At 37.9% G+C, this 16,039-nt stretch overlaps 1 protein-coding gene across 5 annotated transcripts in view; it reads left to right on the top strand.

The window, feature by feature from the left end:
- The window catches only part of ASB15 (ankyrin repeat and SOCS box containing 15), a 57,009-nt gene extending 41,512 nt beyond the window's left edge, over nucleotides 1-15,497 (top strand). For all 5 annotated transcript variants that reach the window (XM_070466336.1, XM_070466315.1, XM_070466326.1 and 2 more), the window contains 5 exons: nucleotides 2,558-2,803; nucleotides 5,500-5,671; nucleotides 7,245-7,815; nucleotides 8,338-8,491; nucleotides 12,264-15,497. In XM_070466336.1, coding sequence (XP_070322437.1) covers nucleotides 2,558-2,803; nucleotides 5,500-5,671; nucleotides 7,245-7,815; nucleotides 8,338-8,491; nucleotides 12,264-12,436 — 1,316 coding nt within the window. In that variant the 3' untranslated portion in view covers nucleotides 12,437-15,497. The remainder of the gene's footprint in view (nucleotides 1-2,557; nucleotides 2,804-5,499; nucleotides 5,672-7,244; nucleotides 7,816-8,337; nucleotides 8,492-12,263) is intronic.
- Nucleotides 15,498-16,039: the final 542 nt, after the last annotated feature.

Raw genomic sequence — 16,039 nt, 5'->3', positions numbered from 1 at the left:
TGTCTGATTTGTGATGATCTGATAGTTACTAAGTGTTTTTGCACGCAGACTTCTTCTCAGCCCATCCCTCTAAACGTGGTGTCATCTTCCTCCAGTAGGACAGTCACATGCTTGTCCTGGCCAGAGGGTCCCAGGCCGCAGAGGAAGCCAAGGGAACTGTCTGGCACAACAGTTCAGCTCCTCTGCTTTCCACTTGCCCAAAACATGGTGCCTTTCACAGCTCAGTTGATTTTACTTCATTTTCTTTCTCACAAATCAGTATGTATCCTCTTTACTCCATCTCCTCTTTCAGTCTTCCAATCTTTGTCTAGGTACTGCAGAAGAAAATTTCTATTGGTATGTCATATGAGTCAGATGATCTCTGAAGATATTAAGTAAATTATACGGGCAAAACGCATGAAGAATAGGACATTACTGAGCTAGTGGGCTAGAACTGGAAGGGCAAAACACATACATCCAGAAAGAAAATGACAAAAATTTTTTTTAAAGAAAGAAAGTGTCAGCAAACTATGAAGTGTTCCAAAGTGCCTATAACCTATGCAAAATACCCCCTTAAATTCCCTAGCTCTTCAACTGAGGCTTGCTCTCCTCTAAGCAAATAAAAATACATATATTATGTGAAATATATTCTTTACTTCATAAATTATTTCATTTATATTTTACTTAGTTACATTACACACATACTGTACCTTGTTAGTTTTCAGTATTTTAGCCAATTATTGGTTAAGGATGTCTTCACGGTTTAGGTTGGAAGAGGGGTTCCCCACGATTTTCAATATTATTTCTATGAGAAATAAAATATATTCTTGGTTTCAAAAACTGAACTACAAATAAAGTTTTATTTTTTTAGTTATTTCAAGTTGAATATGGCTTATATATGCTGTTATTTTCTTGAGGAAAGGCTAGTATCTCTAATCAACATGTTCCCTGAGTCAGACGAAAGGAAAAAAGATCATAAAAGAGGTTCATTATTTTATTACATTTTTTTTCTAATTAGAAAAAATGGAATAGAAGCAAGAAGATAAATGAAGGCACATTATCTCTTATTTCGTTTAAGTTATTGATGTTTGCTTCGTAAGAGCACCAGCTAGGATGAGGTAATTAACTGTAATTAGAGCTGCCAGTGGCAGGTGGGTGATTCAGAGAAAGGCATTTGTCAACAGACTCTGCTTCAGACAGTGAGCAGGAGAAAAACCGAAATTTCACTGCAGTGATGGCTTGCTTGCCTCCTAGTGAAATAGTTTGTCTTCATCCTCCTTTTCTGCCTTTTGCAGCCATTTCTCTTGCCTTGGCCGCAGAGCCTTTCCACCTTCGGCTTCTTACCTGCCCAGGGTATTCCGTGTGCCCCACACGGTCTTTCCCAGCAAAGGCCCAGACTTTGAATCTTTATTCAAACAAGGCAGTATAACCTTCACCTCCAGGTGGCAAATTCCCCAAGTGAGAAACATGTATGTCTTTTTCCTGCTGCCCCATGTACCTAACAAGTGGCCCCAGATGGTAAAGAATCTGCCTGCAATGCAGGAGACCTGGGTTCAATGCCCGGGTTGGAAAGATCCCCTGGAGGAGCCACTCCAGCATTCTTGCCTGGAGAATCTCCATGGACAGAGGAGCCTAGTGGGCTACAGCCTATGGGGTCACAAAGAGTCAGACACGACTGAATGACTAACACTTACATATAACCAGCACATATTAACTGAATGAAAGAATGAACAAATGAATAAGAGTTAGAGAGTAACCTTCATCCTGCTCTGTTTCTTAAAATTTTTACATACTGATAAGAGGAAAATGCATTACATCTTGGAGAAGTATTTATATCTAACCTGGGAGAATCCATTAACAATCTGAAAGAGAAAAAGACTTAACAGAGTAATTTCAGCTACTAGAAAAAGATAGGGAGAGAGACATTTGATTTACTGAACCTCAGAAAACATATAGTACATCAGCTATCATGTACTTCACCTGTAAGAACAACTGACCTACCTAGATTCTAAACATTCCTATTGCTAACATCTCATAAGAGTATGGGAAAGAAACGTTCATTTAATGTTTCCTCCTTTGGTGAGAAAAAACTCTTTCTAGAGGGAGAAAAACTTGATAAACATTATCTGCACAGGTGGCTCCATGATCCTAGAAGTGAGGAAATCATAATAATAATGTTATCATTTATTGAGCTCCTACTGTATACTAAGCATTTTACATACATTACTTAATTGATTTATTTAACTGATGCAAAAGTTGGTATTATTTTCATCTTGGTGATGAAGTGGAAGTTTAGAAAGAGTACACAAAGTATGCTAACTCAGTGACATGTATCCTGTTTTCCACGAAACTCTTACCCCTCCTCAGGTCGGGGTCTTAAAGAAAAGGCAGTGTCATCTTATATGCTTACACTCCTCAAGGGAAACCTGTTATGAGAAACAGAGGGGTATGGAAAATATAAGAAAAGGTGTCACTAATATCTCTCTTGATATGAAATCTAGTAATTAGTTTAGTGCCATGTAAGGGATTCATGTTATATGCCTCCTGTTGACTGTTCTTTTTAAAAATCATCTTCAAGCTGTAAAAAGAGGCTCCTATGACATGGTGTCTGCACTGCTTAAACACAACACCAGTCTTGACCAGCCCTGTGTGAAGCGATGGTCAGCAATGCATGAAGCAGCCAAACAAGGCCGCAAAGACATCATAGCCCTGCTACTAAACAATGGAGGCAATGTCCACCTGAAAGACGGATTTGGAGTGACCCCATTAGGTGTCGCGGCCGAGTATGGTCACTGTGATGTGTTGGAGCATCTGATCCACAAAGGTACGTGGAAAGGAATTGCATGTTGCTGATACTTCTCCTAGGCTTCCCAGGTGACTCAGTGGTAAAGAATCTGCTTGCCAATGCAGGGAACACAGGTTCGATCCCTGGGTCAGAAGATCCCCTGGAGGAGGAAGTGGCAACCCTCTCCAGTGTTCTTGCCTGGGAGATCCCATGGACAGAGGAGCCTGGCGGGCTACCGTCCGTGGGGTTGCAGAGCTGGACACGATGGAGGCAGTCAAATTTTCACACAGACGGCTCACCAACATTTCGCACTCATCTTCTTCTAAATTGTACTCCTCTTCTTTCACGCTTTTGATTTAATTTCTCTCAGCCAAGACTGAAAGCTTAGATTTTATCTCTCACTCCCCCATCACCTTCTTCTTCAAGCACAGTCAGCTGCCATGTGCTGTAGCGTCCCTCCCTCTCACCCATTCTCACCTTGGCATGGCCCCTGGCCTGTGTCCTCCATCCTCCCTGGGCCAGTATAATTGTTTCTTAACCATTTTCTTGGTTTCCAGTCTCTCCACCTGAGAATCCACACTTCATGTGACAACTTAGCTCTTCTCCCTAAAGATCAGCTATAGTAAACTATTCAGAGAATCCTCAGTGGGAAACTTTCCTGGTGGTCCAGTAGCTAAGACTCCATGTTCCCAATGCAGGGGGCCTGGGTTCGATCCCTGGTCAAGGAACTAGATCCTTCATGCCACAATGAAGACCAAGATCTGTTCAGTTCAGTTCAATTCAGTCGCTCAGTTGTGTCCGACTCTTTGCGACCCCGTGAATCGCAGCACACCAGGCCTCCCTGTCCATCACCAGCTCCTGGAGTTTACTCAAACTTGTGCCCATCGAGTCGGTGATGCCATCTAGCCATCTCATCCTCTGTCGTCCCCTTCTCCTCCTACCCCCAATCCCTCCCAGCATCAGGGTCTTTTCCAATGAGTTAACTCTTCGCATGAGGTGGCCAAAGTACTGGAGTTTCAGCTTCAGCATCAGTCCTTCCAATGAACACCCAGGACTGATCTTTAGGATGAACTGGTTGGATCTCTTTGCAGAAGACCAAGATCAGGTGCAGCCAAATAAAAGAAATATTTTTAAAAATCCTCAGTGGCTCCCTTCTGCCTACTGAATCATTCTCATGTCCCCACTGTGCCATCCTGAGTTATTTCCCAGGTTTGTCTCTCACTACTCCTAATATGTATCCTGTACTCCTGTTAAATAGGCTAGCAGTATTCCTAAACATGGGGGCTTCCCTTGTGAGTCAGACAGTAAGGAATCTTCCTGCAATGAAGGTGACCCGGATTCAATCCCTGCTCTGGGAAGATAGCCTGGAGAAGTGAATGGCAATCCAGTCCAGTATTTTTGCCTGGAAAATCCCATGGACAGAGGAGCCTGGCCAGCTATAGTCCATGGGGTCGCAAAGAGTCAGATACAACTGAGCAAGTAACGCAGACACACACACACACACACACACACACACACTCCTAAACGTGTCTCCCATTCACTCTTTCTGGGTTTGGGTCAGGTACTTGCCCTCATCTGAAATACCCTCCAACACAATTCAAAGTTATTGTCTTAAGACACCTCCTCCCTGAAGACTTTCCTAATTCCTTCCAACAGACTGTGATGTTGTCCTCCTATGAAACCTCCAAGTGCTTTATACAACTACAGAACCAAGAATTGAGATACCTACCAATTTCTTGGGGTTTCCCTTATACCTCAGTTGGGAAAGAATCTGCCTGCAATGCAGGAGACCTGAGTTCGATTCCTGTGTTGGGAAGATCCCCTGGAGAAGGAAATGACAATTCACTCCAGTGTTCTTGCCTGGAGAATCTCATGGACAGAGGAGCCTGGTGGGCTACAGTCCATGGGGTCGCAAGAGTTGGAAATGACTTAGCAACTAAACCAAACCAACCACCAACTTCTTAAACTGGTTTCTGCCACCTACCCATTGTCTGCCACTCACCTAGTTACTTAAACACCTAGGCCTTAGTTTCCTCATCTGTAAATAAAGGCTAGGACCACATTATTCTCAAGGATCCTCTGTAGGGAAAATAACATTTTTTAACTTCCTCCACAGTGCAGCTCATTTAATTATCAAGTAAGCCATATGAAATAAGTTATGTTACTGTAGTTTACAGATAAGGAGTTGGAAGTTCGTGGAAGTAAGTAGCTTGCCCCAAACTCTCACAGTCAGCAACAAAGCCATAATTCAAACAGACCACTTTCCCCTACATCATATCTTCTGGTCCTCATGACATTTGGATATTACACAATTTGTGTTCTTTAATGATATTTTGTGTCATTTCCCCTCTGAGCCATTTAAGATAGTCAGGCTTATTCATCTTAGGATCTTCTGATGGATCATGCATGGTGTTTGCACATAGAAGACAGTTGATAAAAATTTGTTGAAATGAGACAGAGCATTACTGTTGTCTTTAAAAGTCTAATTAGACTTTTTTTAGGGAGCATTTTCCTATCATGAAAATTGACTTGATTTCTCAGATGTCAATGAGGGAAAGATTTTCTAATAGAACGAAATATGCTTCATGATTGTTTATTGAAAAGGCTAAAAACACAGATGTTCTTAATTCTATATTTTTAAGTCCTAACCAGAAAGGAAAACAACAGGTTATTTTTAAGGAGACGATCTTGACATTTGCCCAGTGATCACTCCTCTGCGTGTTTTATCCTGCCAGGAGGTGACGTGCTTGCTTTGGCGGATGATGGTGCATCAGTGTTGTTTGAGGCAGCAGGAGGGGGCAATCCTGACTGCATCTCCCTCCTGCTGGAATACGGAGGAAGTGGAAACATACCTAACAGGGCAGGGCATCTCCCGATACACCGAGCTGCCTACGAGGGACATTACCTGTGAGTAATAAATCACAGCATGATCCCTTCGAGTTGAAAACACAAACTTGTATATATGGTATGATCTTAAATATGTCTCCCAAAATCCAAAAAGAGAAAGGTAAAATGTTCACAAGTTTTGTATATCGATGTGTTTATTTGATTTTCCTCTTCTTTTTACATTCTTATACCTTAAAAAATTTCCATATTGAATTTATACTGCTTTTCAAAGGAAAAGATATTTTGTTTAAGAAGAAAGTTATAAGTGAGACTTCTGCACATGCCACCCAAATGTGCCTTTTTTTTTTGTTAACCTGTTTAACAGAAGGCTATGGGGCTTCTAAAAATTTTGCCCTTGGCAAAGGATTAAAATTTGTATTACTCCAATTTTTATCAACATCAACAGATATTATAATGTAGAATATATCCTTGAATAGAAAGGTGTCATTATAAATTTAGGTTTCTTTAAGAAAATGGCCAGATATATTTTACAGTCACAAAATGTGCCACGACCAACACATCAATAGAAATCTATAATCATGATAAACTACCCTCCTTGAAAGGATGGTTTTTGGCAATTAAATGTATTTCATAAATTCAAAAACTGTGAAATCATTAGGCTTCATCACTTTCAGTGGTGACGTTGGCTAAGTTAAGTGGCTAATGACAAGTAATTGATGCAAAGTGACATGTTGTTAAAGTTTACCTGGATTTACTCCCAGTGTTCATAAATTCACACCTGGTAGCTCTGAATTAGGCACAAGAGATCAAGTTCTCCTTGCCTGTGGCTCTCATAGATGTCCAATTCATCAGTCAAGTGTGAAATTCACAGCTATTCATCACAGGTTCTTAGTAATACAAGCTGTGGTTAGTTATCTCAATTGAACTTATGTAAAATTGATGGAACAATAAAGACTCTTCTTATTGCTAATAATTCAAGTTCAGGTAAGTAGAGAGGATATACATGGACAATATTAAAGCATAGATTGTTCATGGAGCGGTGAAAGCGGAATAACAAATAAGAATTCAAGAGGCCTAAATTCTACTCAATACTCTTCTGCATATGTGTGACCTTGGACAAGTCATTTCACTTCTCAAGTCTTTTTATGGATCTCCTGGTAATAAAAGGGTTGGACTCAGTGATGCCCAAGGTGACTTCCAGCTCTAATTTCCTGTGACTTCATGGTTCTAATTAATGGTCAACAGTATGAAGCATTCATCTGTGATGTTGAATGGACCTACTTTTCTGTTATACTTTCTTCATTAAGTAGCCTTGGTTGATTATAGATAATATGTTGTTCAGAGAAGAACTGGAAAATGGGGAGGGGTCCTGAGGAATCACAATTTTAGAACCAAATATATAAGATCTAGTAGGTTCCCCAGGAATATTTAGACTGGGAAGCTAAATCGAAACTAAACTGAATAGTACTAAGTCTCTGGACAAAGACTGAATGTTTTTGTGTAAGGTTATCTAGAGAAAATAAAGGAAACTAATCAAATTGCATTCACTTGTCCAACACGGAAGCTGGTTTATTTCACTTCTTGGTTTTCTTCCTGCCATGTGGATATTTGGTTTTGTTGTTTTTTTTTTTAGTGCACTGAAATATCTTATTCCAGTAACATCCAAACATGCAATCCAGAAAAGTGGGCTAACACCAATTCACTCAGCAGTAGACGGACAAAATGCACAGTGCCTAGAACTGCTTATTGAAAACGGCTTTGATGTCAATAGCCTGCTTTCTGACCACATTTCTGAGAGCTATGATGACGAACGGAAGACTGCGCTCTATTTTGCTGTTTGCAATAATGATATCCTTTGCACAGAAATCCTCCTGGCTGCAGGTGCAGACCCAAACCTAGATCCCCTCAACTGTCTACTGGTGGCAGTGAGGGCCAATAATCATGAAATTGTCCGGCTGCTTCTTGCCCACGGAGCTAATGTCAATTGTTACTTCATGCACGTGAATGACACTCGTTTCCCCAGTGCCATACAGTATGCCCTAAATGACGAGGTAATGCTCAGGCTGTTGCTGAATAATGGCTATCAGGTGGAGATGTGCTTTGAATGCATGCACGGGGACATCTTTGGAAACTCGTTTGTGTGGTCGGAGATAGAGGAAGAGGTACTGCCGGGATGGACATCTTGTGTCATAAAAGATAACCCGGTGAGTTACACCCTTCTCTTCTTCGTATTGGGTCAGCATCATAATTTTGCTCATTTAGGGATGTTCCAAGAAAAGAAAAATCAACTCCAACTTTTATATTTTTCTTCTTCTTGTGTTTTTGTTTGCAATGAGATGGGGAAATAAGCATAAAACTAGACCCCCAAAAGTGTAGTTTTCTTGAATTGGAAACCAAATGTTGAATAATTTGGAAAATGTATGTAATTAATAACTTATGCTTATTTGGTGGAATTTGGGGGCTAGAAACACAGTAAGAAGAATCATGGAAGTTAGCATGGTTCTTCCACATTATGCTGAGTACTGTCACATCAGAGCCACGCATGCTCCAGGGCTCACTGTTTCACAGAAACAAGCAAATCATTTACTTTGCTTTTTTGGTTCATAACAAGAAGGGTACTTTTATTTCATGTAAAAAGGAAAAGGTAGTAATTTTTCAGAACAAAATTGTTTATGAATATAGTATATTAAAAGTGCTACTAACTTCAATTTTATTACTTCTCTCAGTTCTGTGAGTTTATTACAGTCCCCTGGATGAAGCACTTGGTAGGCAGCGTTATTCGTGTATTAATAGATTACATGGATTATATCCCTCTGTGTGCTAAACTGAAATCTGCACTAGAAGTACAGAGAGAATGGCCAGAAATCCGTCAAATACTAGGTAAACACAAAAATTTTTCTTACAAAATTTTTTTATGGAGAATGTGTATAGGAAAAATTTCTTAATGTCAGTTTTGATACTTTTTCAGTGCTACCTTATTTTCAGAATTATCTGTTTTCTCAAATCATCCTTAATACTTCCTCTGATATAAGAAACTTTTTGCTTTTTCTTGACACTTTCCACCTGTTTAATTGTATAATGAATAATACCATAACTATATTAACATTCTGAATAGAACTCACTTTTTAAAAGTTAACTTCTATAATATCATAAAGTATAGGATTCTCCATTTGGGCAGGGATCTGTTTTGTTTATTTTTGTATTCTCGGGGCTTAGCCTCATAAGCAGTAGATACTCAATAAATACTAAATAAATGAATGAATGGAATGAATTAAAATATCCTTTTTGAGCTAGTCTCTCTGGGTCTTTACTGACAAATTCCTACTGTGAAAAGTATGTTTTACAGACAGGCCATTTTGTATTTTCTAGGTTAAAGCTTAGTTATAATCATAAAAGTGAATCATATTATAAAAGTTTCAATAAAAATACATCTAAAATTACTCCAAATACATACAGCAACCAGAAAAAAAAATTATAAATTGGGAATGTTTTCTCTTTCAAAATATGAGTTTGGAAAAATGTACTATCAAAACCTACTTGGACAATTTCATGGAGGCTAAAGAATCATCCTAGAACCTGACAATATATTTAAATATTCTGGCACTCTTAGTACACCTAAATCAATCTTCAATAGTATAACAAAACCACAACATCCCATTCTTTAAGATCAGGCAAATTTTATGCAAATTAGTATATTATATTTTATAGTCAAAAAGATGAAATTGAAATGTTTATCTGATTTACATACCATGTTTGTTAGATATAAAGTTATATAAAAAGAAATGTTTATCTAAGCTCTCTGTTTCAATCAGAGTCTCATACATTAACATATATAATCTGAATTTGGACTGTTTTGACCATGGTAGCAAGAGACAGAAGTTGGCAGAAACAGTGGAGATTTGATTGCCTAGAAGGAGTGTAGGTTCAGCTGAACACACATTAGGTGGTAAGCTTGGATTTTCCTCACTTGGCTCTTCCACTAGAATGAGTTCTATGATAGAATAGACTTTGTGGCAACTAAAGATTCTCAGAGAATCTAGTGAATGATAGAGCCTATAAATTGACCTCTGGGGTCAGATAAATCTGAAACAGGATGCAACATTGTTCTTGCCCTGGTGTAGAATTGCTGAGCCACATACTGCATAGGTCTTTCAGGGCTGATATTTTCATGGAAACAAGCAACAATTTATTCTATCATTTTTGTTTCATTCAGGGGAGGGGATTTTTGTACTTTTTAATTTTTAATTTCCTATAAGAAAACCAAGATAGTCATACTGGTTTTGTGGCTTTGAGCATGGTTATTTATTCTTTTTTTTTTTTTTACTGATTCTTTTTATATCAAGGTTTTCCCACTGCAGATTTACCTCTTAAGGTTGTTGTGGGAATTTAAAGAGATGTCACATGTAAGGTGCTTAGCATAATGCCTACAGCATTAAAAACACTTAGTAAATTTACTTATTTTAAAGACTAAATTATTAGTATTTTTATGTTATTTTTATTACATGGTAAGGTTATATGAAGTATCTGAAATGTATATGTAAGCATGTCATGAACCCCCACAACTTGAAGAGTTAGGTATTATCATTGCTAATTTTAAAAAATAAAAAACTAAGGCTAAAGGGGACTTACATAATAGTCTGGACTCTATAAATTCTTGAAGCTAGTTACCATTCTGAACAAAAGCCTCTTAGGAGTGAAGTCAAAATCAAGCAGGACAGATGAAGAACTATAGCATTTTGGGTCTTAAAGATTAACTGAAAGACAGAGAAGGGGATGGAGAGAAGGACCTACAGTTTAAAAGAGTTAAAAAGAACACATCAAACTAAAAATAAAAAATTGTCAACACTATAGTTTAGGGATAGCACACGAAGATAATGAAGCTGTAAAGAAAGTGATTACTATAAAAGTCTAAAGAGTAGTTTCTTACAGGGAAGGAAGGAATGAAGTTTGGATGGATTGTGGAGAGAATTCTGGGATGGCTGGGGAAGTTTTATTCATGACCTTGGAGAGGTTTGCAGATGTTCACCTGATAATCACTTAAGAAACTATATGTACAGTTGCTTTATCTATATTTTACAATGAAAGAGTTAAAATATTTCGGAGATTGTAAAGTAAAGAAGCATAAGGCTTATATAAATTATTTCCCAAAGTTACAGACAGAAAAATAACAAAACAAGGATTTGAACTCTAGTCCATCTCATTTAAACACAGGCTCTTTCTCCAATACTACTGTACTTCCTGTCATAGAACAGATTTTGCTTCTAATTAGTAATACATTGTCCATGTGTTTGTATTGGAAAAGAATGACAAATTCTTGTGACTCTAGAAAAGAAATCCAAGTAAGAATAAGACCAGAAAGTTTTCTAGTTGTTTCAGACACATGGCAACTGGAGTGTAGTCAGTTGATTGCTATGAGTATAGTTAACCACTGGATGTCAGGATTTCTCCAGCTATATGTACGGCAGAGTCTGTTAGAGGAAATAATAATTTTTTTTAAAGATGGGTTTATTCTGTCTATTTTAGTAATGATAACTTTATCTCAATAGTTTTTGAAAAACAATCTTAATTTTTTCAAAATAACTTGAGTACTTATAATTGCAAATGTAACAAAAAATGTGATCTCTTTGATTACTGAATTGAGTGATCATTCACAAATGATTACAGTGTACCAAACACTTTTCTAATGCTTTACATGAATTAATTTGTTTGATATTTAAACAGCCCTATGAGGTAAGTCCCATTGTTATCCACCTTTCCCAGGTGAGAATGCTGAGATCATAGGGGTTAAGTAACTTGTCCAGAGTAACACAAATACTATTTAAGTGGCAGAGACATGATTTTAACCCAAGCCAACTGAGTCCAGAGCTTACCTCTTAGCCTGTGGGCAGTGCTGCCTTTTCACTCACTCCTGTTGCTGGATTAATATTTTGGTGCTGTAATTATACTAAAGATAAAGTTACTACAGATAAAATAAGAGTTGAAAAGAAAGACTAACATCAGTTATTTGAATAACATTAGCAGACTTTTTGGAAAATGTAAATTTTTTAGGTATCATACACTGAATCAAACCTAAGATTGAATCATAGACATATGGAATCGGTTGTATCAGATGTTTCACGGATAACTATTCATCAGAAAGATTGGTAGGAGAGAACAGAAGTGAAGGAATTTATCTCTAAAATACTCAGTTCTAAAAAATAAATAGAGGGCGATATGAGCATTTGCTTTCTTTAATCAAGTCCATTCATTCATTTAACATATTCTGTACTTTCCTGATGGTCCCGTGATTTAGATTCCACTCCATGTTCCCACTGCAGGGAGATTGATCCCCAAGGAAGGAAGATCCCCCATGTCACATGGCGAGGTTAAAAACAAAAACAAAAAGTATATTCTACTTGAACACTCCCTAGAAGTCAAGCTCTCTTTTTGACACAGAGGCACGCTAAATGCCTACCTCCATGGAGCTTGCATTCTAGAGGAATGATGTGGAATGCTTAATTGCAATTTGAATTTTACTTAGTCACCAGTTACTAACATGTGCATGCTTGTTTTTTAGAATGACACTTAGTATTATTCTAAAACAGTCCATATCTTATAGGTTAATTCATTCATATTGTTTTTATTTTTTGCTTGTTTTTCCCATTCACTTTAGAGAATCCCTGCTCATTAAAACATTTATGTCGGTTAAAAATTCGAAGACTGATGGGGCTGCAGCGGCTCTGCCAGCCAACCTTGATGGAGAAGCTCTCTCTACCACCAACTATTCAAAGATACATATTATTTAAAGAGTATGACCTTTATGGACAAGAGCTAAAATTGCCATAATTTAAAATAATATTTTTAAATGTGACTTTAAAAATATGTTTAAATGAGATTCCCTCAGAGAATTTCTTGGAATCATTTTATATCCTGACGTATATTTAAATCCATTGACAATTTTATAACTGGATCCTGGGTTCTTTGGGGAACACAATATTTCACATCTTTAAAGAAATTTACAATGTGATATTTTTAAAGCTAGTTAATATTTTGCATTTGAATTTCTATTGATTATCTTCACTTGCAACAAGTCTTCAAACTCTCCTTATCAAGTGGTTCCTACAGTATCCAAGAGCAAGTCTCTCCTTTGTTGGTAAAACAAAGAATCACTGTCTCTAACCCCAGTTGCTGGCCCATTCTGTCCTTTCTCTTATTGCTACACTGTATAAAAGAGCTCCTCCCTGTCTCTGCAGATGCCCTCATTGTCATCTGCCTTCTACTCCCTCCACTGCCCTTCCCAAGGTCCTTAGCAACTTGCTTGTTGCCGCTTTCAGTGAGCATCCTCCAGTCCTTACACCTGATTGCTGCAGCATCTGACACTATTACCTGCTCTACCTCCAGGAAATGGTCTTCCCTTGGTTTTCCAGGTATCTTGCTCTCTTGCCTCTCTTCCAACCTCTCTAACCACTCTGCCTCTAGCCTCTTTCGGTGTTGTGCATCTCCTACCAACTCTTTAGTAACATATCTTACGTTCTCTTCTTTTATGCTACATTCAACAGGAAATTTCATCCATACCTATGGTTTTATTTACAGCCTACATGTGTCTGACTGTAAGATTTATATCTGAAGTTCAGCTTTTTCTCTCATGCACATGAGACCTGTATAGACACTGGCCTAAAGGACCTTTGAAATCAAAGAAACCTCAAATTCAACATATCCTAGAGCAAACGTGCTGTCTTCCTCCACAAAAAAAAAAAAAAAAGCTCCTTCTCTTACCATCTCTAGCTCAATTATTCAGTTGCTCAGTTATATCTGACTCTTTGCGACCCCATGAACTGCAGCATGCCAGGCCCCCCTGTCCTGCACCAACTCCCAGAGCTTGCTCAAACTCATGTCCATTGAGTCGGTGATGCCATCCAACCATCTCATCCTCTGTCGTATCCTTCTCCTCCTGCCTTCAACCTTTCCCAGCATCAGGGTCTTTTCAAATGAGTTAGTTCTTTGCATCAGGTGGCCAAAGTATTGGAGCTTCAGCTTTTCAGCATCAGTCCTTTCAATGTATATTCAGGACTGATTTCCTCTAGAATTGACTGGTTTGATCTCCTTGCAGTCTAAGGGACTCTCATTAACCCAATTATCGATTCAGTTTGCCAAGTCAAAAGCTTGGACATCAAACTTGACCATCCCATTTTCCTTATCCAAGTTTATTTCATGAAGTCATCTTCTTCTACTCAGTCTCACTGATTCAGCCTGAATATCAGCTCTTATCTCCTTTCTTCCTGGGATATTGCAATGCTGCCAAACTGATCCTCCTCTCTGCTATCTTGCCTCATCCAACCCATGTTCTACACATAACATCCCAGAGTGATCTTTTACAAATGTAAGCAAGTTTCACTCCCCTGCTCGAAATCATTCCCACTGCTCTTGGGATAAAGTCCAAAGTTCTCCATCTGCTCCAACTCCCTGCCTTCCTCTTAGCCTTATCTCTTGGTGTTTCCCTTATGCCATCTCTTTAAACATGTTAAATGCCTCTGATAAGTTAATGCTTTGAACAGTGATTTTCAAAAACCATCACTGTGGTGGTGGTTTAGTCGCTAAGTCATATCCGACTCTGGCAATCCCATGGACTATAGCCCACCAGGCTGCTCTGTCCATGGGATTTTTAGGCAAGCATACTGGAGTAGGTTACCATTTCCTTCTCCAGGGGATCTTCCCAACCCAGGGATAGAACCTGGGTCTCCTACACTGCAGGCAGATTCTTTACCAACTAGGCTACCTATACATCACTAGTTTCTGTTTTAAAAATAGGGTCCTCTATTTTACATATACATATATAAAATCTATTATCATGGATATTTCATAAAGGAAGTGCCATTTTAATGCTAGAAAATGGGCTGCCTTAAACTCCATTATTAAAATTGAATAACTTTATCTTTGTAAAAACTTAACAGTTTGGTCTTCATTTCCACATTGATGAGTGAAAATTTCATTCTAGCCCAACAAGTCTCTGAGGTCTTTGGTTTGGGAACCACTGTTTTAAAAGAGTATATTTTCTTGGCCCTCAGGGTCTTTGTATGTTCTTCTGCCTGGAATCCTCTTTCCATCTCCTTCTTCCTCCCTACACCCCTTATCCTACAGGTCTCACTTTAGGTGTTCCTTCCTCTAGGATAGGAGGCCCTATAACAGCACTTTTCATGCTGTATTACAGAAACCTGTGTTCCCATCTGTCTGTCCACTAGAATGTAAGCTCTGTGAGGGCAGGGTCTATGTCTGATTTGTTTTACAGTGTTTTCTTAGGGCCAAACACATTCCCTAGAGCATAGAGAGAATGCAAAAATTACTTGTTGAGTACATTGAATGAGTGAATGTTATATAAGATCCAGACAAAATTAATCAGTGACCTCATGGTAAAATGATAGTTCTGAATCTCTGAATTGGTTATATTGCTTTAATTATGTAATTACTTGGATTCATTCTTAGATTTTCTTATAATCATTTTTATCTTGAGTTATTGTATTTTCAATAGTACTATCTCACTAGTTTATGAGCTATACAAATTGTATTTAGCTCTAGCTATAAGTATGAAAAAACTGTATAATTAGACATATAGTTTTAACCACTTTTATTCCCTAAAGAATATATTTTCATATAGATTAAACTCTAATGTATTTAATTAGAACTATAATGTTTTGGGTATGGGATTTTGTGATTCCTTTGTTGCTCTCCTACTTGTGGCTAAAATGCATTGTTACCTATAACATTACTCTAAGTAGATTTTTTTTTAAAGATTTAAGTGTACCATATGATACTTCAGATATTAAATAAACTAAAACTTGGATATTTACTATATTTTTGAATAAATACATTCAAGATACCTCAGATATTAAATAAACTCTAATACACAAAAGTTTGAAATTTTCTTTAGTGCATTTTTTGTAAATATATTCGAGAAACACTTGAATGAAAGAATATGAATTCCCTGTACCTACTATGGGTTGAAAGTGGTTCTTTGGTACTTGTGAAGCAGGAGAAAAATATATTCTATGAAACTGAGACAATCACTGTATTCAAAATGGATTTAACTTCTTTCTTATTACATGTTGACATTTTCTAGCAGTGTTTTTGTTTTGGGGCGAGCTGGATGGTAAGAGGATTATTTTATATCTAATTAGGACTCTGTTTCTCCAAGAATATGTCACTTTATCTGGGAGGGCAACAGCTGTTTCTCCCCAGTGAGCTTCAGGAGAAGCCAAACATTCTACATGGTGCCTATTTAACCACTATCATGTTTAATCAACATGATAGTGTTTTGATGACATCTTCCATGCTGCCAAGATGATCATAGCTGTTTTGGTAACTGTGGGTTCTGTTTTGTACCATACAGAGACTCTGGTTGGGAAGAAGCAGATATGGCCTCTCATTTGAGCGAGGTTTGTTTAGTTTTTCAGT

Source organism: Odocoileus virginianus, chromosome 1, assembly GCF_023699985.2.
Source record: "Odocoileus virginianus isolate 20LAN1187 ecotype Illinois chromosome 1, Ovbor_1.2, whole genome shotgun sequence".
Taxonomy (NCBI): domain Eukaryota; kingdom Metazoa; phylum Chordata; class Mammalia; order Artiodactyla; family Cervidae; genus Odocoileus; species Odocoileus virginianus.
Note: the sequence above shows the minus strand (reverse complement) of the source record. Positions and strands in the feature narration are given on the sequence as shown.